The 24,977-nt window shown below is 40.9% G+C and overlaps 1 protein-coding gene across 1 annotated transcript; it reads left to right on the top strand.

Moving 5' to 3' along the window:
* Positions 1 to 657: 657 nt before the first annotated feature.
* Positions 658 to 24,762, top strand: OBI1 (ORC ubiquitin ligase 1). The gene is made up of 6 exons (XM_054187379.1): positions 658 to 1,007; positions 6,275 to 6,410; positions 7,425 to 7,516; positions 9,151 to 9,399; positions 12,736 to 12,824; positions 22,415 to 24,762. The coding sequence occupies exons 1-6, from the start codon at positions 936 to 938 to the stop codon at positions 23,916 to 23,918; spliced, it is 2,142 nt and encodes a 713-aa protein (XP_054043354.1). The 5' UTR covers positions 658 to 935; the 3' UTR covers positions 23,919 to 24,762.
* The last annotated feature ends 215 nt before the right edge of the window (positions 24,763 to 24,977 follow it).

The raw sequence follows: 24,977 nt of genomic DNA, 5'->3' as shown, positions 1-24,977 counted from the left end.
TGGGCTGGAGGGACCTTAAAAGGTCATTTAGTCCAACCCAACTGCGATAAGCAGGGACACCTACAACTCCATCAGGTTGCTCAGAGGCCTGTCTAACCTGAGCTTGAATGTTTCCAGGGATGACGCATCCACCACCTCTCTGGGCAACCTGTGCCAGTGTCTCACCACCCTCATTGTAAAGAACAACTTCTTCATATCTAGCCTGAATCTGCCTTCTTTTAGTTTAAAACTGTTAGCCCTCGTCCTGTTGCAACGGCCCCTGCTAAAAAGCTTGTCCCCATCTCTCCTGTAGGCCCCCTTCAGGTACTGGAAGGCTGCTATAAGGTCTCCCTGCAGCCTTCTCTTCTGCAGGCTGAACAACCCCAACTCTCTGAGTCTGTCCTCATAGCAGAGGTGCTCCAGCCCTCTGATCATCTTTGTGGCCCTCCTCTGGACCCGTTCCAACAGGTCCATGTCCTTCTTGTGCTGAGGGCGCCAGAACGCTGGACGCAGTACTCCAGGTGGGGTCTCACCAGAGCACAGTAGAGAGGGAGAATCACCTCCCCCGACCTGCTGGCCACGCTGCTTTTAGTGCAGCCCAGGCTGAGGTTTCCCGCAAGAAGGCCGCGCGTAGGCCAAAAACTCCGCGGGCTCCAGGAAGCGGCCTGGAGGTGGCTGCGGACCTCCTCGGCCTGGCCTGCCCTTGCCCCGGCCGAGGTGCGGTGGCCTGCGGCCGGGCTTTTTGCGGCGGCAGAACCGTGAGGGGGCCGTGGCTCCCGCCCGCCCTCCAGGGGAGCGCCGCAAAAAGCGCGCACCGCCTTCCCCTCCGCCGGGCGGCGGCTTGTCCTCGCCGGCTTGCCGTAGCGGGGCTGGCGGGGGAGCCGCCGCTGCCATCACCGCCGCTGTTGCCGCCGTTAACAGCCGTGCGGGGCTTCCGCGCTGCTGAGGCCGCCGCGATGGCGCAGCAGGGGCCGAGCGTCACGCTGTCCCTCACGCTGCCTATCACCTGCCACATCTGCCTGGGGAAGGTAACGGCGGCGCCGCTGCTGCCCTTTTCCCTCAGCCCCTTCCTGTGGTGGTGGGTACGGGGGGGGTCCGGCCTGCGGTGGGGTCGGGGCTGGGGGCCACGGCGGGGGCCTCAGCCCCGACCCCGCCGCCTTTGTCTCTGGGAAGAAAGTTGGGGTGGGGGTATCCCCTCTGAAAGGGGGAAAGCGGGGGTCCCGGCCGCGGGCGAGGTTCGTTGCCACCGTTCGCATGGTGGCTACCGTGCCCCCCCCCCCCCCCTTCAGGAGTCCACTGGGGGCTGTTAGAGGGGACCCCAGTGCCCCAGGTCGCTCACCGTCGTGCGCCCCCCCCCTCCCCCCCCCCCGAAGATCTATGGCTCCCAGGGTGAAGATTTTGAGGGTTGGGGTTTTTTTTCTTTTTTTTTTTTTTTTTTTTGGGGGGGTGTCTGTTTTGGGGGTTTTTTTCCCCCTTTCTATATTTGTAGCATAATCCGTTTTAAAATGCTGGGTGAGTTTGTGTTGGGGCACAGTGCTGTGTCGTAGAGGGCAAGCAGAACAAAGAGGGGATGTATAACCAAGTGGACTTTTTTTTTTTTTTTTTTTTTTACTTTAAAAAAATAAAAAACTGTCGAGCCACACTGCAGCAGGCTGGAGAAAAAGTTTCCGCTTCCACTTTCTGACCCTTTCTCTCCGTCCTTTTCTCTTCTCCCTGGGGAAGTGGAGGGCTCACGCTAGTCTTCTCTGAAAGCCCTGGAGCTGATTTCATAGCTGTCACTAATTGCTTCTCAAATTCTTTGCTCATTCCCCACTACTCTGTTTTATCTTGTTCCCTTGCTCTCCAAAACAAAACAAACCTCTTAAAGCACAACAGTAATTACAAGGGAAGAAATAACCACCTATGTTTGTAACTCTGGCATTTGCTGTCTGGTTTCTTTCTACCTCATGTGGCCTTTACTCCAAGACCTTTCTTTTCTGCTGGAGTGGTAACAAAAGAATAGGTGTGTTTGATGTATAAAGTAGGTGTAGGGCTGGTAGTGGAAGTAGGCAGACATCTCCCTTTTCTCAGCTTTCTTAGCTCTGACAGAAAGTGATGCTTTTAGCAACCATGTTTACTCATTTCTTGGCTTTTCTGTGGAAGCTGAGCAAGGCTTCCTGGCTGTGGTCCTGTTACCTTTCCTTTTCTATTTATCTGTTTAATGAAAATGGAGGAGAGCACAAATTTACTGTGTCTGTAGTGCAGTGTGTATCCTCTTGAGAAAGAGGAGGGTGAAATCAAACTGACAATATATTTGCTATTTGAATCTGATCCTAGTGACTTTCTAATCTAAACACTTTGATAAATTTGTTAGGTATTCACTCATATTTTGCTATAGAGCCACTGTGTTATTTCAAGCCACTTTTTCATACTTCCACTTCTTTTCTGGAGTTGGTCAGTTATTGATGTTCCTGACTTTTGGAAGTACTGGAAGAGATTTCCACACTCTTCTTACTTGGTATGTTGCACTGAGGTGATAATGTTATACGTGAATCTACTGCTGATATCAGTAATAAAGGTGTTTGAATGCTTTCCTTTATAGATGCGTGAAGCTGTTTAAATTTTGCCAAAGTTGACAGCTCTGGCTGTCTTTTTTTTTAATAAATATCTTTGTCTCTAGCTTGGAAGTATATTGGAAGACTTAATCAGAAAAAGCACTTATCAAGAGTAAGGTTACAGGAAGAAAAAGTTATGCAGTTTAAATTAAATTATGGGAAAAATTTACTGGTTTTGTCCTATCTTGTAGGGGTGTCATGGTTTAACCCCAGCCAGTAACCAGGACCACGCAGCCATTCACTCACTCTTCCCCTCTTCCCCCCAGTGTGATAGGGAAAATCAGAAAAAAAAGAAACATCATGGGTTGAGATAAAGACAGTTTAATAGAAGAGTAATGGAAGAGAAGATAATAATAACAATAGTGATAAAAGAATATACAAAATGAGTGAGGCAGTTCAGTTTGCTCACCACCCAGTGATCAGTTGCCCAGCCTGTCGTAAGCAGTGATTGTAGATTCCTGCCCCCCAGCCAACCCCCATTTATCTACTGAGCATGACATCTATGGTATGGAATATTCCTTTGGCCAGTTTCTCCTGCCTATGCTCCCTCTCAGCTTCTGTGGGAAGCTGAAAAAGTCCTTGACATAATATAAGCATTACTTGGCAACAGCTAAAACAATGTGTGTTATCAACATTATTCTTAAACTAAATCCAAAACACAGCAGCTACTAGGAAGAAAATTATCTCTATCACAGTGTAAGCCAGGACAAGGAGGGAGCAGAAAATGTCATGGGAGTTGACATATTCTAATACTTCTGTGGTTTGTAGCATAGGCTTCAAATTCAGTAGAAGGCCCACCCTACGCTCAGAATGTACCTCTTGCTATCTCTGCAAAATTTGCAAAGGACTGACTGCAAAACAGAAACTATTTCACAGTGCATAATGGTAAGGGGATAAAAAGAGATATTGAAGACAAACCCATTCAATAATGTCAGCCACTCGTTGTTAATGAAGCAGAAATCTTGGGGGGCGTAACATTACACCATTTTGTTAATGTGAGCAGTGTCGTAAAGTATATTGTCAGGATGTGCAAATAACCATTTATAATAAGAGTTAATTGCTTGGATAAATTTCATGTTTGTTACCTGAATGCTCTTTTAACACGGCCTGGGCTACCTTCTAACATACTTTATTCATAATTAGCAAGCAGATCAGAAGCCATCTGCATTGGGCCATTAGTTTTACTCCACCTAGAATGACTGAGGGTCTCCTGTTATTTTTGGTGTTGACAGTTTGCTTGGGCTCAGGCACAGGATTCTGTGCGTGTTGAAAGCCCCTAGGATGTCTGGGCATTCATTCACTGGTATTGGTGTGCCTACTTTTCCGTGTGCCTGCTCCTCCGTTAATGCTGCTTGAATGTCCAGAAGTGCCTTCAAAGTGACATAGGTGTGTACGGAATTTGATTTTGATCTGCATAGGAATCACATTATGTGTGGGGAAAAATGAGGAAATTGGTAAAAATCACCTAGCTGATAAAGCCTTCCCAAATGAGCTGTAGTCTTTCTAGACACTATAGTCGATTAAGGAACTGAAACTGTGCTGTGCGATCTCCCACCCCCCCGGGCTTGTCACAGTCAGTGGCTCAGGGACTCGGTGAAGGGCAGCGGCACCCCCAGCCATTGTGTGACATTTCAATAGCAGCTTCTGCTGTTGTCGCGTGGGTTGCTTTGTGTGGATTCTGAGACAACGGAAGTATAAACCTCAGCCCTGAAATGAAACTTGTAAAGGTGTGTAAATCAGTAGCACTGTACCCTGGAGAGTAATAAATGTGACTTACTATTTTGCTAGAGATATGGAGTAATCATTCACTTGCAAGAAGTGCGCTTCCGTGTCAGGTTTGGGGTAACTGAGGGTCTCTTGTTCCCTGGGGGGGAGACCTGCACTCCTGAAATGTCATTTCCTGTTTGGATTATTTTATGTTATTCTGCTCTGTATCCTATCATTGCCATCCATAGAACTATTCTTGGGCTGCTTCTGAGTAAGAAAGAAGTATGGGCAGAGAAAAAGTTGTTTGGTTTTTTTTCTTCTAGCTGCTGATGGGAAAGCTGGAGAAAGCTCTTTTTTGAATAAAGAAAAACAGTAAATAACAAGATAACTTTTTTTTAATAATTAAAATTATACTATTTAAACTTTTACAAAGCATGGGTGTGCTAATGCTTGCATTAATCACGAAAAAGCCTCCTTAATTAGAGGTGAAAATGTGCAGAGACTTGGAGAAATCGCTTAGTCTCTCTCTATTCACACCTTCAGTAACTTGAGTTTGTTTGTGTATAGATAAATCCTTTGGCTCCCAGGGCTATCATAGGTTTTAAAAATATTGTGAATCCTGTAATGTGACAGAGTCATAGATAGTAAATTGGAGAAGCAGCTGATAGATCTGGGCCTTAATTCAGATTCATGTGTATTGCAGTGGTAGAATGCTTGGGGTTTAGCTTGCGCAACACTAATTGTATGGGTGGGATTACTACAGGCCACATCTAATCTGTTTTCCGAAGTGATTTTTGGCTGTGAAGTTGCTTGCTTCTCCCTGCCAATGTTTCATTTTTCGTTTTTAGTTTGACTACTTCACTAACAGAATGAAAGAGGAAGATCTTGGGGATGATGAGGACTTTTTTTAAAGTTGAAAGTATTCACTTGGGTTTTAGGTGCAACATAGTAGACTCTGAAGTAACAGATACTGATACTTCTGTGTTTCAAAACACGTTTCTTGGGTAAAGACAGGGATGGAGGAAAAACGAATAATTATTTCTAAGGCCCCTAACACAGACACTAATGTTAGGTCTTAAGAGATTTGAGAGTGTGTATTACAGTAAGCTGTAACAGAAGCTGCAATAAGGCATAGATACAGGGGAAAATCTTTTTATTCTGTATCATGTTTGGTCCCTCTGCACACACTTACTTTCAAACAGGGTTTATAGTTAAATGACAAGGGAGAATAAGGCATTGTCATTAATATTTTCTAAAAGTTTGTTTACCCTGCTATTTTGGAAGGGGAGGGAAAGCTTCTTGAAGGGTTCAGTGTCTGATTGGAATATTTAATCCTTCAGTTAGCTGCCCCATTCTTGGGTAATGACTTATTTAGTAGCAATGCATATCTAGCAGGAGGCTTGAATTAGTGATTGCTGGTTCATGTTTCTGCTCTGTGGTTTTGGCCCTTATCCTTTTAAAGCTGATTTCCATGAAGCTGATTATGTGTGGGCTAGAGTTAATCTGTAACACTATCCGTTTTAGTGACACCTCTTCCAGGGCAAAGTGTTGGTTGTTGCTAAGAGCAATCACTCATTCCCTGACTTTTGGAAATCAGTTAATGTGTGTCTTTTGGTCCCCTTCTACCTAGGGAGGCAAATGCATTTCACTGCAGTGGTTGGCTGCATTTCCTCGAGGTTGAGGGGTGAAGGAAGAACTCCTGCCACACTTTTTAATTTATTAATGAGCTCCTAGAATCAAGGACCTTAGTTTTGCAAAAATGGTTATAGCTTTGGTGCCTTCAGTAATAGGGAAGTTTGGTATTTTAAGTCAAGACATCATTCCTAGCTAGCCCTGTAAAACAAGCATCTCCTCCCTGCAAGACCAGACTTTCACTGAGGAGTAGTGTATTTTTGTATTCTGTTACCTGAAAGAGTTTTGAAGTAGTCATAGTGTCTTTCTGCATGTTTTTTCTTTTTTTTTTTTTTTTTTTTCCCCCTGCTTAATGCTAAAAGGTCCGTCACCCGGTCATCTGTGTCAACAACCATGTCTTCTGTTCCATTTGTATTGAAGTATGGCTAAAGAACAATAATCAGTGTCCAGCTTGCAGGATTCCCATCACGCCTGAAAATCCTTGCAAGGAAATTATAGGTAAGGACAACTTTAGGCTTTGAAATAACTTTCTGGTATTTACAGCTGAAGGAGATTCTTTTGAGTCCAAAGATGCCTGGATGTTTTTTCCTCTGTGTTTTTTTATCAGTGTCTAAGGAAGGTCTGACTTTAAGTCTTTCTGGAAGCATACATAATAGCTACCAGGTAAAAATTCCAAAGGTAGTGTGTATATTAATGGCTAGATTATTCAACAGCAGCAAGTACCCTGTGGCTCTAATAATTGTTTTTTAAGTCTTGGCTGGATGGTGCCTTTAATTGAAGAAAAAAAAAAAAAAAAAAAAGCACCTTGCTTGAAGTACTCTACCTATGCATTGTAACCTGTTGACCTAAGAGAACAGCATTTAGCTGAGAAATAGCGTACTTAAATCCAGAATCTTGAATGAGTATGTGGTCTTTTTTCCTTTTTTTTTTTTTTGTTTCTTGTGTTTTGATTTGTTCACCATTTCTTCCCCTTTGCTTTATTTTTAAGAGAATGTCTCTTAGCACAGAAATAAGACAAAGCTACAACACCTGAATGAGGATCTGAACTTCCCCAGAGCTAGAAAATACTATGGTGTTTGTTTGACATAAAGTGTCAGCTCTGCTATTTGGTTGTGAGATAAAATGTATCTGAACAATCTCACTTTAGAAACTTACACGATCTTGTACTAATTTTATGTATGCTTGATTTTCCCCCATCCCCCTTAGCTCTGTTTTAATAGTATGGTCTTAAATAAGATAGGATTCTGTCAAGGAAAATACAAAATTGAAAAATTCAAAAGATGTCTTCCTGCTGTGAGGCAGGATTTTGACTTCTAAACATCACTAATAGGTACTCCTGTGTAACCTGTTCTGAAAATGAAAGGACTTTTAATCTCCCATGGCAGTAGATTGGTCCAATATTAGCTGTATTTGTAGTTGATAATATGAAAAGCACTATAAGGTGGGTTACTAGTATTGAATTGACTGAAAAAGAAACAATAATAGTGTTTGTTTCATCCTTTGCTGCTTTAGGAGGAACGAGTGAAAGTGATCCTATATTTAGTCCAACCGTCAGAAAACACCTACGTAAAACAAGGCTTGAATTGCTTCACAAAGAATATGAGGTAAGGACATGGGGAGTGTTGTGACTTTCCAGATAAACTGCAACTGCTAAATTTCTGCAAACAACTGGTCCTTTTGCTTTGAGTCCCGTTGTTTTTAATTTGAGTAGAAGTTTATACTGAATCTGCATGAAACTCAGCTGCCTTAAAATCCCACCTTCTGGCTAAGGTTATGATAGAGCGTTTGCTGGTGCTTGAAGTGGTCCCACTGAAGTCATGGTGATGTTCTTTCTATGCTGCAGGTAGCCAAGTACAGCCAATTCTATAGTTTTGTGGGAATTCCACCCTCAGGTGATACGGGAGGGTTTTCTTTATGCGTATTGGGTGTTGGGGACTTTTTGTTTCGTCTTCAATAGAAATGCCAACGTTTTATGAAGTAATTCCCTGTTGTTTCATCAAGGAGATGAAATTCCTTCTTCAAGAATATTACTCACTGGAACCTTCTTGCATAGGTTAATTTTTACTATTGTTGCTTTATTGTTTTCTGAAAGTGAGTGAATACTTGAAAGTTTGTCTCCGCTCTCCTGCTGGAAAAATATTCTCTTAGAAACAAGGTGAAGAGGTGTTAATAAGGAGTGTGCTTAGTTGTTTCTTTAGTAGCAGCAGTGTGAAGACGTGGCATATTTTGCAAGGAAGCCTGTCTCACAGGGAGGAGAATGAGAGAAAGGAAGCAGATGCGGTATATATCCTTAACACTGGGGAAGTGAGGGCTATCTTTTATGACAAGCTTGCCTGTAGCTCAGTTTCTTTCATCCTCTATGAAAGGAGTCAGGAGAAGGAGGTTTCCTGCCTTTCTATTGAATCAACTCCAAAATCACACAGATAGGCATAGGATAACATAAATCTCTCCAAAAAACAAAATTTAAACTGGTTGTTCTTATTCATGGGGTAGGGGGCAGGGGGACCAAGCTTGATTATTTGTGAAAATATGCCTTGGATTTATTTAAATGCCATATAAGGCCTCCTTTAGTAATCTGACCTTGAGCAACTCAAGTATTTAAGTTGGTGAACAGTGTAGAAGACATGTTTTCAGGATAAATTATTTCTTTTATCTCTCTAACAATGGGCTTTTGAAGGTTTTTGCTTCTCTGTGGCTTCAGACTGATATAGCTAAGAGTGTTTTGAGAGTCTTTCATAAGATGTTGCTACTTCTGTGTAGCTGGAGCAGCCTCTTCCAGGCAGTGTTCGGTCTGTTTTGAATCTTGAGACTTTCAGTATCTGAACATGTGATGTTTCAGAATGATATGAGAGAAACATTCTCAAATAACAGCAAATGAGTCAGCAGCGGACGACCTTAAGAACACTCTTGATACAGGAAACCCTCCCACAGAGTGCCCTAATAATAGATTCATGTTGCTGAATGCTTTGAAGCTTTTGGTCTGCCCGCCAGTTTGTTCAGGGTCCTTTATGTAGTTGGGGATTCCCTTCACTAAAACCTTCACTATGCTTGAGTATGCAGGTTGATTAAAATCCTGCCTAGAGCACAATACATAAGCGTACTTAGATATATGTGTAAGTGAAGGCATGCGTCTGCGCTTGCCAGAACCCATGTTTCTAAAGTGCTGTGGGAACTTGCCAGTATTATTTAATTAATCTTACACGTTATTTTAATTCCTGTGAATTTCTGACACCTTTAGGATGAAATCGAATCCCTGCAAAAAGAAGTGGAAGATCTGAGAGGTAAAAATCTCAGTTTACAGACACAGCTGAAATCTCTTCTGGATCCTACGGCATCAGCTTTGTCTTGCCAGAACGAGGAAACTACCCAGTCAGCAAATGAAGCAAGTACCAGTGGCCCAGAAACCCCAGAGGAATGGAGCAAAAAGCTGAAAGCTGCCAATGATATGTATGAAAAAGTGGTGGATAGTGTGGAAAAGCTAAAGGAGGTAATAAATACGTTTCCTCAGCTATCTTGTAGTGTAACTGTTTTGTGTTAGTTAAACGGGAGTGAGAGCTAGCATGACCTTTGGGTACTTCATAGATCCAGAAGAAAGAGGGAAAAATTGAATTCCAGTGACTGTTGGTGTATCATAGTATTTCCATATAGCCTTTGCAAGTGTCAGATGTTATTGCTTGCTCTAGTGAGTCTTGCATGTGACTCTTCTTCAACTCCTCTGTCACTCTGTGGCTGGGTAATTGGATTATAGTAGCACTTGTCACCAGTATTGATGACCAGATTTTTCAGGCTTGCAATAATCTATATAATATATCTATTTTACAACATTCAGTGGCCAAACACAGTACAGTTGGCTGAGGCAGATTTTGCACTATTGCCCTCCTTGCTAGCCGATATTTTTGGTGCAATTTGCTGAGACAGAGTAACTTGACCCTTTGACCGAAAATAGACAAGCTTCAGCATTTTATGACCAGAAGATACTTTACTGGAAACCTGCGGCTTTTTTGTACATCTTGAATGTAATATAAAAGAAAACCTGATACTGCAGAAGGAGGGATGCAGGAGATAGTCATGCGAAAATACATCTAAATAAAAATATCTTGCAAAATCTACCTGTGGGCACAAGAAGAATCACCTCAAACCCTGAAGATTGAGTGAAATTTCAAGATTAATTTGAAAGTCAAGGTGGAAAGAATTGGACTTGCATCTATTTGAAATGCTGCTTTTGTTTCATCTGTTAACAATTCTGGACTGCCTCCCGCAAAACCAAAGCGTTATGTGGTTTAGGGCATCTTTTTTTCCCTCTGTAAGCATTGATAGTGTTTACACTTTTCCTGTGCTACAGACTCAGAGGCCCACATTATACCGTTCTGCCATTCTGTTGTTAATGGGACACTACTAGATTTGCCTCTGTAGTTTAAAGCAAATTCTGGCCCTGCTTGGACTGTAAACACTAAAAGGATTAAACTGAGTTTCCAAAATTAGCTTTTTCAATAGCTTAGCTAGACTCAGACTTCAGCTTTACAGGCTGGGACACATCTTCTGCCCTCCTAAGAGGTTCCCAGGAGCTTGAGAGTCACTTGTAGTTGACAAAAGGGGATTTGCAGCAAAGAGTTCTGTCTGCCTGATATTTTTGTATTTTTTTTCTGTAAAGTTAAACTGTAATGCCTCTCTTTTTTTTTTGTGGTGACTAAGTTTTTTAACTTTTTCCCTAGGTAAGTAAAAAGAATAAAATAGCAGGGACTGAGGGAAGGGTGTGTTTGGGGTTTTTTTGAAGTATAACTTCAGCCTTAGCAAGAAAGGGTTTTAAATTTATGGAGTGTCTGAATTTGGTTAACGGTTAGATACGAATAGAGATTTAGATGGGTTTTAGGGACCAAGTCTTAAACTGTGGTCATAGAATTATTTAGGTTGGAAAAGACCTTTAAGATCAAGTCCAACACTCTCTTCCCATCTGTTCCCTGTTCGGTTTCAGAGGTACCTAAAGCCACTTGGCTCTTCTTTTAGAACTTGTTTCACTTTTGAGCATGCACTGACCAACCCCAGTCTGAACAGCAAGACCTCTTTCCCACATACACTCAATCTGGAACCAGAAACCTTCTTATGCCCTAACGTACCTGACCCAGGAGCTTCAACCACCCATCAATTCCCAGCGAGACAGGGTCCCTCAGAAGATGTGGTTGCCATCACTTTCTTTTTAAAACCAGACTGAGTCAGGAAATAGCAGCCACCTTTATCACTTAATGTCCTAGAGCAGAGTCTCCCAAAGTAGGCATTTATTACTTTGAGTAGATTCATAATGAGTATGGAAGTGGTGATATAAACCCAGTCGCAGAAATACTAGACAAAGTATACTCATTAGTAACACGGTTACATGAACTCATTAATCTAGACATTGTGCTGCAGGTGGGGATCTCTTGCAGGTTACTGGCTTGGAGGGTAGAGCACTGCCTGGAGGAAGGAGGCCGAAGAGGTTCAGTCCTGCCTTGCTGTGTGCCAGGTGGATGCCCTACCTACCATCTCTGCACAAGTCATGCAATTTCCTATCTGATTGTGTGGCTGGGGGAAATGTGTCTCTGGAAAGACTGAAAGGTGTTGGCCATGTTGACAAATGGTTTGATGCTCCTTTGGAAGCGACGTGTCCTGGATTCTTACTCGTTCCTTTCAGGATAGCTTTTTGTGCATTTTATTTTTTAAATACCAAATAGTTGACACTCAGACACCCAAGTCTTGGGCTTACCCTTCCCATTCCTTCTTTATCAGAAGTTTCTATTTACTCTTTCTGCCCCTAAGAATATTGTGGTATTTGGGGGGGGTGGTGGTGGTGTTTGGGGGTTTTTCTGCTCCATTCACCCTACCTCCCAGTGTCTTAGCCTCACCTGGAGAGGTTGCTGGGGATATTTGTATAAACATTCGGAGTTTTCTGCCTCTTTCCTTGCACTGTTTCATGCTTCTGAAAAAGTACGTTCCACTCCTGAGCCCAGTTGCACAGCTGCTTCTTCAGATCTAACTCTAGCTCATACTTTTATTATGCAGTGGAAGCGTCATACAGTTGAGGCTATGAATTCCAAGTCCTGGACCGTGGTGCTGTTTTCAGCATACGGAGATTGAGCAGACTATGAAGTACACCGAGTATTTTCTATTTGTTGGGATAGTGGCATTCATTGTTCCGAAACACGGCAGCAGGAAAACTTCTCTTTATATGAAGTATCTTGTTAACAAGGGTGTCTGCTGAATTGAGAAGAAGAAATTGACCTCAATTCAAGGAGTAAGAAGGGTTGTGAATCAGGAGTCTTAATCACAACGTCCTGGAAGAAAGTGAAGAAAGACTGCAAATAGCTTGTCGTAATGGATTTACATCCCTAGGATAACTGTGCTTTAAAAACAACAAGCTAAAAAAACCAAAGTAATCTTACTCTAATTTGGAGTGGGGGAAGCTGTTCAACATTAGTTTTGCTGATACCTGCACATTGTAATGTTAATGTACTTAACGTATTTAGTCATGTGGAAAAAAAAAAACATGGAATTGCCATTAGTACATCTCCTTAATGACTTTCTGTACTAACTAACATAGCTGTGTTTATTTCCCTAGATAGGACACTTGTGATGTATTTTGGGAATATAAATAAAAAATGTCTGTTCGCTATTCAGTTTTGCAAGCCATTTCCCGTGGTGATTTTTAAGTGGTGTCCCTGTCTGAAGGCTGTTTCCTGCCTTCACATTTCTAGTTCTGTCTCTTTAAAAAGGAGAAACAGCTTGTCCTATAAATATTAGAAGTCATTTCTGTTTTACTGTATACTTATTTTTTTCCTTTTCTTTTCCGCAGGCAAATAAGAAACTGAGCATGGAAAACAGTAGCCTTTTAAGAGAGAATTTGCGACTAAAAGCTGAAGTTGATAGTAGATCACCCCAAAAGTATGTGAATATTTTAAAAGCTACCATATTTTATTTATAGACTGTTTAACCGTTGTAAGACTTTAACCTAAAACTGTGGTGTTGTATATGGTATTGCATATGTGTCTCCAGGTAGACTTTTGGAATTTTTGTCCTCATAGACTTGGGTGACAAATGCAACCTACAGAATAGCAGCAAATCTACAGTGAAGGAACATGATATGACTCCAAGTGCTATTCCGTGCGTTATCTGGACAATATTGAACAGCTGGGTTTATTAGTTGAATTCTACAGTTAACTTATTTTTGTTAATGGGAAATTTCTATATCTGGTATATGGTCAAACTCGAAGGCCTGTTACTGAGTGCAGAGATTCTGGTTGGTTGTGTTTGTTTTGTTTTCTTCTTCCTTTTGCTGCCTTCAGGGTTTGTTCTGTGGACTTAAGCTCCCTATTTAAGGAAAGTCCCTGATAGCTTTGTGTCTAGGCAAGATATGTAGAATCGAACTTCTGTATCATGAGAACATAATTCCCAGAACTGACACCTGTGCTTAATATTCTGTCTTAAGTGGTTAAAATATCAATGACGTCAAAAAGCAGAAACTTTGCCTACTGATTTGCAGCTGCATGCTAAGGTACCTCTCCTTGGAAGTACTATGTGAAGCAACATGTTCATGTTTTCAAAGTTGCATTTCTTGCTTTCTTTTGTTGGTTTTCTACCGGTTTTCTCTCATTGGTTTGGAATTTAGAAAACTAAGAGCAGCATTGGCCCAAGGTTTGTGCAGTGCTTTTGATGAAGGCAGTTGAGAGGTACCTGTGTAATGTGAGAAGAGAGCTCTCTGGATTTTGTTCCAGTTCACAACTCAGTTGCTGGAAGATTAAGTTCATCCTTATAGAGAGCTTGCTTGCCAGACTGCTTGTCATTCAAGACCACAGGAAAGAAGATGCATGATCCCTGTGGCATGCTGTTAAATGCATAAAAGTACATTTTGCCCTCAAGTCCTCTAATAAGGGTGTGAGAGCCCTGTTTAAGGTCTTGGCAATGGAGAAGGCTTTAATGGCATGGAATATCTTTTCCCATAAGATTTGAGAGTGAGTTGGCAAGGGTGGCAAACTTGAAAAGTAAATACATGTAAATAAATCCTAGAGGAGAAGAGCTAGAAAAGACCAGGTCATCTAACTTGACTTTACTGATTGCAGGTAAACTCCCTAGTGGAGAGAATTTCCGTTTCTTCTAGCTTGTGCACACTTCACCATCCTGTTGGTCAGAAAAACTAGATATTGGAGGGGCATGTGGGTGAGGAACTAGTCTTCATTGTAAGCAGATTATTTTTCCAGCTTTTACCAGCGTGGCCTAAAACAATAGCCAGTTACTTTCTTCTTTAGAAGCACAGATATAGCCAAATGTTATTAGAAATTGAACAGTGTCAAGGTCTGGTTTGCAACCCAGATGCCACCTAGATTGGCCTGTCCGTGTCTCTACCGTTAAAAATTTATTATTTTTTTTTCAGTCTCCAGAGCAAATGGTCACATCCTGCCTGCCTGTTGGGAATGATCTTTGGCCCATGCTAACTCCAGAATTGTGCATAGGAATTGAGCACATGATTTGAATTGGGCTTAAACTGGGCCAGCAACAGTTCAAACGCTTCAGGAGTGTAGACAGATGCATGTCAGTAACCTGCTGCTGCTGCCTTCAGCTTAGGTTTTCTTTGAGTCCTGTGGTGTACTACAAGAATTTAAGTATATGTAAGGCAAAACTTGTCCTGGAAGAAACCCTTCTACACCTTAAATTTAGCAATTTTGATTCACCCTACCTATACCCGTTCAGTCCTAGTCATGTCTTATAGACTGAATTTGTCCAGTTCTTCTAGGTAAGTGTGACTTAAGAGAACATGTAAACTTGTGATTTACTTGGGTTTGCTGTATTCTCACAGCTCTCCAGTGTCTACGGTTTTCGGAAGCAATAATGCTTAGAACTGGGTACTAGATTCCAAATGAAGTCTCAGTAGCACTAAGTAGAGCAGAAAAACTGCCTTTTGTCTTACCACAACATCTTATATTGATATATTGCAATACACTTTTCGTTGCCTTTTACCTGGCACTTCTAGCATGAATGGCCAGTACCAGTTCTGCTAAATAGCTACTTAGTAAGTGCCTTCCTACCTCATTTTGCATTTGTGTTGCTAATGTCCCCTCCCAAACTGTGGGACTTTACCCATATATTGGCTTTCTTCAAGTTGATGTTTTGATGCACGTGTCAAATTTAAAACAGTTATTTCAAATTTCAGTCACATCCTTGAGGTGGTAGGAAGTCTATCCCGTGTTAGTGTTGTTAGCAGATTTTATAAATTAACTTTCACCCCTGTAGTAATTAGTCTGGTCAATATCTAGACCACACATAACATCAAGAGATTTTTTTAAATGTTCTTCCAGTTCTGATGGCAAACTTTGATAGTATCTAAAAGGTCTTTCAAATAGGCTTCATAAACCCAACAGGGGTTGCAATAGCTGTTTTCTTATCTTGCTTACGAAATCAGAATTGAAGGCATAAGCATCAGAGCCCGATAATGTCACTGTAATTAAACGTTTTGTGCAGGTACACTGATTTGCCAGTAGGGTTGTTTCAGTGTACTTTATTCAGAATTGTTCAGAAGGCAATTTTTGGAAGAAGTTTCTGAATGGTTTTCTAGTGCAATTTAAAATAGCTGCCAGATTGGATCTTCATAATTTGGTGTCACCACCGTTGTTTCATTTGTCATAAATTTCTTAGTTTCAGAATGTCAGGTATGGATTAATGCTTAAACAACTGGCTAGGTAACTAACTAAAACTTGTATCAAATTGTTTTTGAAAGAATTTGTCAGCATTCAGTCCCCTTATGCCACATGTAGTTCATTTTGTGCATAATGACACTGAAGCTAAATATCACAACCTAGATTATTTTATCAGGCTTTGCTTTATAGCAAAGGAAACACTGATGGCAGGTGAATGATTCCTTTGTAACACACACTCTACCTCTGACATCACAGGAAAAATATAATTAGCTGTCTTCCGTGGTCAATAAAAAACTTTTCTTTTATCATAGTTTTAAGTTGTTTTCTCTTTCTTCATATCCATTAAAACCTGCTGAAAAACGTCATGTATGTCAATAAAATTGACATTGTAGCCATGTCAGGGATTTTTACACAATTTTTTAATTGATGATGCTGATTGATTACCTTTTTTTTTTCCTGAAACATTTTTGAGAACAGATCTTCACCAGAATACCATACCAGCATATAGTTGGGATGTAGATTTGAGAAGCAAATAGAGCTAAGTTTCTTGCTCTGATTCTTACCAAAGACCTGTGTTAGTCTTCCATTTCTCAGGCAGATCAGACTGATTATTTGGTTGGTTGTTGCCTGCTCTTTGTTTGCTCTTTCTCCTGAGGAATGTTCAGTGACTTCCATTTTCCTGATACAGAACAGGAAAACTCCTAAAACTTAAGTTTTGCGGGATGATAAAGCCCTATTACTTCCAGCTCTACTTAAAATAGAAAACTGTTAGGTCTATTGGCAAGGCACAATGGATCTAAAAGCATTTTTGGCAAAGGGATGTTTGCTTTTTACCTGAAGGAAAATAACTAGCAAGTCCATCTACTCCAGGGTATAGTGTATTTTATGAATGGTTAGATTCAAATTAGCTTGAACCAGACTTCTAGGCTTCCTAGGAGTCTTTTCCCTAAATATTTAATTTCTTCTGCCAGTTAAAATCCCAGTCTGAAAAACTATCTGTAACATGCAGAAAGTTGTTGCATTATCCCTTTTCTCTGGTTTGTGAGTTGTTTTATTGTGGTTGTTTTGGGGTCTTTTTTTTTTTTTCTCTTTACTTTCTCCAGTTTTACTGTTTATGTTGTCTAGATTTGTGACTTCAGGTACCTGCACACTGAAGTGTTGATTTTTGAATGATACAATACAATCAACAATAAGGCTGTTGATTCATTCTGTACAACATTCAGTTTTTATCTAACTCAAATATTTCCGCTCATGCCAGACTGTGTAATTCATTCTGCATTTCACTGAGCCTACAAATAGGCTTCTAGTAACCTGTGTCCAGGGTGCAGAGAGTAAGAACGCTGCTATCTTCCTTGATAGAAAACTGGGCTACTTTCTCACCTCCCTGCAAGCTTGCTGTCCCAGAGGGATGGCCGTTTTCAAAGACCAGCTGCAGTGTGGCTTTAAAAGTAAACAGGAGAAAATGCTATTTCATAGCCTTCACAACAAATTTGAGTTCTTGAGTCATAGCATTAAATCCTGAGGAAGCACCCACTCCTGGTGTGAACATCTAAACCTTAAGCAGATGGGTAACGATATTCAGATCACACTCCTTGGTTTTGAGGGTTTTCTGGTGGTTTTTTTTGTGGTTTTTGTTTTGGTTTGGTTTTTTTGTAGCAATTCTGAAGTAACCCTTTCTGGCTTATGCTATTCACCAACCTGGGGTATGACCTGGCTTTCTTATGTGGAAGACCAGTGCTGCTTCACTGAAATATGCTAAAATGCTTGGAGAGGCTTTGCATATCTGTCTGATTTCACCCAATTCCCTAAATGAAAGGAGAAGCTTCTTTCAAAGAATATACCTGACTTAGCTGTTCTTCTGTTTAAATCCTGCTGCTCTACAGTCATCCAACAAACAGTAAAGCTTAGCCTTACTCTTGTGATGTGAAGGAAGTGGATTTCCGTGATGCTCAGGAGAGATTTCATGAGGAAGGCCATGCGTCTTCAGATTGATTTGTACTCTGTGAACTGTGCGATGAAGGGGGTTTACTGCCCAGTACTTGCTTATATTGAAAATAATTTGTTCTTTTACAAGCTTAGAAACTTAGCCGTAGCAAGTGTTTCTACTACTTCCTTCAAGAAGGAGCCATTGTACACTTTCTTCTGTCAGCCAGCTTGGTCTGCAGAATGGAAAGCAGTAGTAGGCTATACCCAGGACTACTTCTTCAGTGGAACCAAATTCCACTATTGATTCATTTTTTTCCTGGCTTCAGATCTTAATAGAGAAACCTGCATGAGGTATATCTCTTCTTGACTTTTTTTTGCGTGCTAGGAAAAGGACAATAACTGATGTGGGTTTTTTTTCTTCTTAAAAATGCCTACATGAATATGACACACTTTTAAGGCAATTGTATATAACCTGGGACATTGTCAAGATGTTGCTGTAGATCACCTTTCATAGTTGATGTAGAGGATGATTGCAGAACTCGTTCTCATCCAGCTGCATCTGGTACATGATATCACAAAAGGTTTGTAGAAACTAGTAGGGCTTTCAGATAGTTTGTTCTTGGATTTCCTACCTCTTTCTTCCTATCTAACGTAGAACCCAAGTGAAAATGTGTATCTAAATGATGGGACTGTGTTTGGTTGTACACACTGGCATTGTCCTGATCTCGAACTGTGGCAAGTCCTGACTGTATGTTGTCATCTCTTACTTCTCACCCTTTGTTTCGTTTGGGGGATGGATCATGTTCATGTATCTGAGCTGCAGGGCAGCCCCCAGTCTGGGCCATCAGCTGATTAGAACTGGAGAGTCATCTTCCGTGGCATCCTTGCAGCCCCAGTCCTCTGTAAATGGTTATACAGGAAAGCTATTTGCTGCAGCTGCTTACTGTCCACAAAGAGAAATGTTTATATGAGGTTGTGTGGCTTTAAACTGAGTTGATATGAGTTAAGGGCTCAACTAGACAGATCTGCTACAGTCAGTAGTCACTGATGTGTGGAAATGAAACCCTAAAGCTGAATTTGCAGAACTGATAGATAAGAACAGAAGAAATAACTAATTTTTTTTTTTCTTTGGTGGGTAAGAGACTATTAAACTTCCTAAACAGTTTCTAAATGGACATCTTTGGGAGTAGTTGAACATAACTGAGGGAGTAGTTGTGGAATAATGTGAAAGAGGGTTACTGAAACATTATAGCTATAATGTTAGTTCTTTGTGCTCACAGTAGATGGGAGCTGACTGCAGCTTTCTGTTTGGCGTCAAGTTAGAAAATGCTGGGACAAGAAGAAGGATGCTGAGGAGAGGTCCTAAAATGTGGGGTTCAGGTGCTCATCTGGACATCCAGTGTCACCTCAGACACTATAACATATTCAATACACCTGCCTGGACCTGGCAGCTGTGATACGGGACCTATAGGAGACCTCTATCCTTCCAGAGTGATAGCTGGAGGCCAGCAGCTGTGTAAAAGACCTTAGCCTATCTAAAATGTCATTAGGTGCCTGTATTGAAGGATCCAAATCCCACCTGGAATGTCTTTCTATTTGCTTTATGAGTGACCGCTAGTTTCTATGGGTTTTCAGTTTTCTATAGAAAGGGTGTACTTGAAACAAATACAGTGAGATACAAACTCATTGTTTAAGTGATACGACTAAGGAACACGATCCTAACCCTGAAAAGGCTTTGTCCATGTGGGAGGATATGAAATGTGCTCTTTGCACGTGTATACTGAGTACCTTAACTTCTACTGAAGAACGTATCAAGTTGTTACCACGTGTGAAATGGTTCAAGTACTTCAGGAACGATAATTTATCTAGAGTGTCAGGCCAAACTTTAATTTATTTTCATGTAACTGTACTGCATTCTATTATTATTATCATCAGACCATAACTTGTTGGCTATGGCACAGCTCACTGTAGATCTGAAGGGAAGAAGAGAAGATCTCTGGTTTGATTTGATTGGGGAGGGTTCTGGCTTCTTTAACCAAAATATGCATGTGTCTTAAACTTTCTGCTGACCTGCCAGATCAGTCACTAAAACACCTATGTCGTGCTCTGGTCTGGAGTAATTGGTTTAAATATGTGCGTTGTAATATGGCTGTTTTAAAAATCCATGTCCTCGAAAATTTGGGAAATAAATGCATGCAAGTCTCAAAGCAGGAACAGAAAGCAACTATTGTGCTGCTGTTTAACTGCAGAGGGAACTGTTTGTAGGCAGTGTCACATACTCCTTTTCTGAAAACCAAAATTCCCAAGCACATCCCTCTACAACAATTAACATATTAGTGATGCTGTTTGGCTTTGAACAACATACTGTATTTTTTTTTAACCTGAGGACACTTGTTATAGAAGTCGCACTTGAGAATACAGTGCTTCTTCCTCGTAAGCAAATCTCAGGCTGTCACTAATGCTACTTGCATTAAATAAACATATTACACCATTCTTCCATTAAAAAGGAATTGCCAGGTATGCATATAAATGTAAACATGTTTAATTTTTATGTCAAAGTGTCTGTTACAGCAGACCCCAGAAAATACTGCTTATTTTACATAAGCATTTTCCCCCATCTCTTGCTTAGCTATTAAGCTAAATTGTATTTTTGGATCATTTTTATATCCTTTATTAAGCAGTGTAAGGTTTGCTCCTGTAAGGGTGTGTGGACAAGTCTGTTAGAGAAAGGCAAAATAAATACTTTTGAATCACCCTAGGAAGCAGGAAGGGTCTTGCTTGGGCCGTGCGGTGCTACAGTGGCTCCTTCAGTATTTTAAAGCAAAATCTGAGTTCTTTCTACTGAAGGAGGGAATAAGCCAAGGTGTGTTGTATATGAGGGTGCTTCTTTCATTGTAACCCCCTTCATCTGGAAACACAATTGGAACGTTCCTGAGCTGTCTGTGATTCTGCTTTTATCTGGTTTCATAGGGGAAAGGGAGGAAGTCCTGTGCACCCTTTCTCCCGTTTCCCTTGAGAATGCAACCAGAAATTGAAGAACTGCTATAATCAGTTGAGAAAACCTGTTGCTTGTTAGAGTAAGCAAATAAAAAATGGTCTGCCTTCATTTTTATGAAGACAAAGGGAATTGGGTAGATATAATGCAGAGGTGGGGGGTCCTTGCCTCAATAGACTTCCAATCCAGACAGGGATTTTAGGGAGGGAAAAAAAAAACCAATAACTTACTAAATGAACAGTCCTATTCTAAATATGAAGCTACTACCTTGCCATTTCATGTCTACAAAGCAGTGAGTGGTACATACCAAAACTGTGTGAAGCTTAGGCTGGTCTGATTTAAGAAGTGGTCCAGTAGCAGCTCTGTGAAAGAACTGACTTAGACTGTTGTGTGAATCTTCCCCACTACTGAACCGTCTACACCAAAATCTTCAGAGTCTTTTAAATATGTAGAATCAGTTGAATGGTGAAATATGTCATTAGATCTGGTCGCTTGTGCCCAGCTTGTCTGGGGCTTCTGATATCCCTTATTCCTTTCCCTGACTGCTCACTTAACGGTATTGCAGTTGTCAGCATAGAGCAGTTTGCCACTGCCTTGGGCTCAGGAATTGAAGAAACAAAATGCAGTTTGGTTCTTTGCTGGAAACGCACGTGTAGATTCATAGTCTCAGGCCACAGATATACCACCTCCAGACACTACTGGTTTAAGGGCTGCAGTGGGAGCATTTTGTGAAGGGGTGAGGGGATGGAATGCGGAAAATGGAATGGGAATTCCCTGTGACTCTGAAAAATACTGAAGGAGGGACAGACAGAGAGATAAGAAACAGGGTGGAAATTCCCGGTAGTGGTTGTGCTGGAAGAGTGAATATAAACTTGTGCTGTAACGTGGACCTGCAAGATGGAAAGTAGATGTTAGTGTGAGCCCACATGCAGAATTGTCATTTGTCTGTGATATAAAACCTTATGTGTCGGAGTTGCAGGGCGGCTGCAGGTCCTTCCCTCCTTCCTAATAATACCACAACTTTAATTGTTTTTTTTGTTTCTGTAAGTGGAGAGCCTCAGATTGGAGAAGGGAATTCCCTGGTGACCACCTGTCAGTGACAGGTCAGAATTAGCCAGGGCATATAGCTGAAACCTTCACCTGCCCTCTGGGGAAGGTCAGTCTTGAAAGCCGGTGGAGGATGGGGAGAAGGCAAGTCCGTATCTTGGCAGTTGAATACGTGCTCAAGCTGGAAGCTTCACGAACACACAACTTTCACAAACCACAAGTAGCAGTTTTTTTGTGTCAGGGAAGGAATTAGTTTGTTCCGGTTGTAAAGCTCAAAAAAACAAGTAGCTCTGAAGTAAGTGGAAGTACCATCCACGCGATGGCTGAGGAAAAGCTGTATATCTAACAAGAGCATAATTGAAATGGTCTATATAAGTATTTAAACCACCTCAAAGGACTATTGCAATTTCTGAATTTCGTATTGGCATTTTATATTTGACAAGGTGACATTGTGTAAGAAATGTATTGTAAAACACTGCTGTACTGTAGGAAAATGATTGAATGTAAATATTTCAAGATGTGGACCACTGTTCAAATGTTATCATAAATCTTTGCCATTGTTTTAGGGGATAATTCTTCATGCATATTTGAGTTGAATTGATAGAACCAGCCCCTGGAAGGGTAATCTGCTTGTTATTGCCTTACTACCACTAATAGTTTAATTCTGGCTTTTCAGGTATTCACCTCCACCTGTAAATTATATACGAAGATTTATTTTTTTTTTTTTCACATAACTACCAGAGAAAAGTTCCGACTTTTGTTTTGAAATTAACACAATACTTAATAGCTTTTCTCTTTCTTGAAACGAGCTTGCAAAGCACCACGAGAATGTCTTTTTCCAGCTTAATATTTTCTTTCTTTTTTACTTCTTGCAGGTTTGGTAGGTTTACAGTAGCTGCGCTTCAGTCCAAAGTAGAACAAAGTGAACGTGAGATGAACCGTCTAAAAAAGGCACTGGAAAGAAGCGATAAATACATAGAAGAAATGGAGTGTCAGCTTTTACAGCTGAAAAATGCAGGCGAAGGAGCCCAGACGGTGAGTGCTGTTAGTGAGAGAGCACTTTCCGCGGATGCTAAAGGAGCTGAAAGCAGTGAAGACACAACATGTTTGAAAACCCAAACTGAGGAGAAAAAAGCTTTGACTAACGGTCAAAGTCCTGACAGTCTTGAACAGATGACGAGCGGTGGAACTTGTTTAAGCTCTTCTCGTCAAGATGGTTCAAATGGCTCAAATACCCAGTGTGCCCCAAATAAAGAATTATTTCCAGGGTGTCAGGGGGTTCTCCTGGATGAAAATAGTACAAATATGGATGCCTGCTTAGAAGAGCAGTGGAATAAAATTGAGGAATGTACCCCATATAAGGATGAAGAACTTTATGATCTTCCACCGCCATGCACTCCTTTTCTGTCTCTCAGCCGCCTTCAGTTGAACACTCCCGATGGAAAAGAAAATGCAAGGAAATCATCAACATTCCTGAGAAAACTGAAATTTGAAGAGTTTTGTGACACTTCGGATGATTGCAGCAAAGATTCTCCAGAGCACAGCACAAGCAGCTGTAATAGCGAAAAGAAGCTAAACTGTTTCACCACAGGAAAATCAGGGTTTTGGGGGACCTGCCCAACAAATTTTGCTGAGAACTTAGATTTTGATGAATCAGAGCAAAATTCAGTCGCTGGTCAGTCAGATGAGACATCAGCAAAGTCCAGTGATAAAACAAGTTCTTGCTTACCTAAAAGGTTACATACTCTCTGCTCTTCCGAAATGAATCGCACAAGAACCTCCAGTGAGGCATCTATGGATGCTGCCTACCTCGATAAAATTTCTGAGTTGGACTCAATGATGTCCGAATCAGACAACAGCAAGAGTCCATGCTATAATTTCAAGTCCTCCGATCTTGATAATTCTTCAAAGTCAACAGAGTGCTCTAAGCTTCTGAATGAAACTGAGAAGAAACTGGAAGAGATGAATGAGGAACAGAGTATGAAGTGTCCAGAGACGAGCGATCTAGCAGTTGATAGAACTGGCTGGAAACCTGCTATGTTTTCTATCCTCTCCCCATCTGAGGTAGATATGAATGACCACTTTCCGCTGTTTACAAGCCAAAACGTAGTAGCTAGTGATATCAAACCTCCAAACTGTTTATTTCAAAGAGACTTTTCCCAGAGTTCGCTATTCAGTAACTCACAAAGGTTGTTTGAGGAACAAAAGTTTGGTTCCGGCTTTCTAAAGATGTCGTCTGACCTGCACAATCCACTGAATCCTCCTTGGGTGTCCTCCTTTATAGCTGAAAGGAAAAATAAAAATGCCAGTCAGTCGACCAAGAGGAAAATACAAAGCAGCCTTTCCAGTGCTAGTCCGTCAAAAACCACCAAAAACTGACTTTGCTTGGAAATCGAACGTGACTCAAAGTCTTCAACCTGCAAATGTTTAATATTTACAGGTGAACTTAATTTTTAATGACTTCCATGCAATCTGATCCTGTCTTTTTCGACTATGTGAAAACTGAACGTTCCCTTGTCCATTACAAGCTCTTTCTTAGGGAAGAACCATTCCAGATTCTTTTCTTTGGCTGGGCACTTTGTTTACTTGGGGGTTTGGGGTTTTTGGGTGCTCTTTTATGTTTTCAGGTTACATGATCTTCCAGTTGTGAGCGCAGCTAACGGCTCCCTTGAACAGGACAGTTCTGTTTTAAGTGGTCTTGTCAAATCAGTCATTTATGTAAGAATTTGTTTTAAAGGTTACGTTTCCCATTCCTAAAGATTACATTTTGCGCGTGTAAGGCAGCTACTGGCTATATATCCTATGGATTCATGAAACTGCTATAAAACAATGTCAGTTGCCATAAAACTTGCCTCCCAGAGGAAATGTTGCTGCTTGGATTGTTTCATAGCACTGTACTGTACTGGAACTCTTGTTTTAAGTGGGTGTAAGGTAACAGCCTTTTCCTTTTCAGGGTTACAGCACTTCAGTTAGAAAACATGTCTTCTTTAACACTGCAAACGTGGCTTGTATTTTTCGAAGTTAAGCACAACTTTTAATTTAGTTCCTAAAAAGCATTGCTATACTAAATGTGTTCAGTATGCCTGTATAGACCATAAAAATGGGTTTGTATGCTAATGATTTGTTTACCTAATGTGCACTGAACATTTTACATTAATACTGTACCATTTTACATTAATACTGCATGCTTTTCTATGTGAATTGAATAAAACATGTTATAAGCACTGTAATCCTTGATGTTGCCTCAAATATTGAATTAGCAAAAGGAGAATGGGGAAACTTTTTTTTTTTTCATCATTTGGAAAATATCTAACTTTTGTAAAACATAAATGTGAGCTTATTCGCAAAAAAAAAAATCACATCTCCCTTCCTCCTCCTTGTTAGACATATTACCATTCTAGTGTCAGCATCGATACAGTTGATGGAAATGGCTTTCGG

This window comes from Rissa tridactyla, chromosome 1 (assembly GCF_028500815.1).
Source record: "Rissa tridactyla isolate bRisTri1 chromosome 1, bRisTri1.patW.cur.20221130, whole genome shotgun sequence".
Taxonomy (NCBI): Eukaryota; Metazoa; Chordata; class Aves; order Charadriiformes; family Laridae; genus Rissa; species Rissa tridactyla.
This window is presented reverse-complemented; position numbering and strand designations above follow the sequence as displayed.

What these genes read in the sequence shown, in the direction of transcription:
- OBI1 (XM_054187379.1), top strand. Translation starts at nt 936, where the DNA reads ATGGCGCAGCAGGGGCCGAGCGTCACGCTGTCCCTCACGCTGCCTATC. An exon ending in GCCACATCTGCCTGGGGAAG is followed by an intron (nt 1,008 to 6,274) that starts GTAACGGCGGCG and finishes TAATGCTAAAAG; the next exon opens with GTCCGTCACCCGGTCATCTG. An exon ending in GTGTGGAAAAGCTAAAGGAG is followed by an intron (nt 9,400 to 12,735) that starts GTAATAAATACG and finishes TCTTTTCCGCAG; the next exon opens with GCAAATAAGAAACTGAGCAT.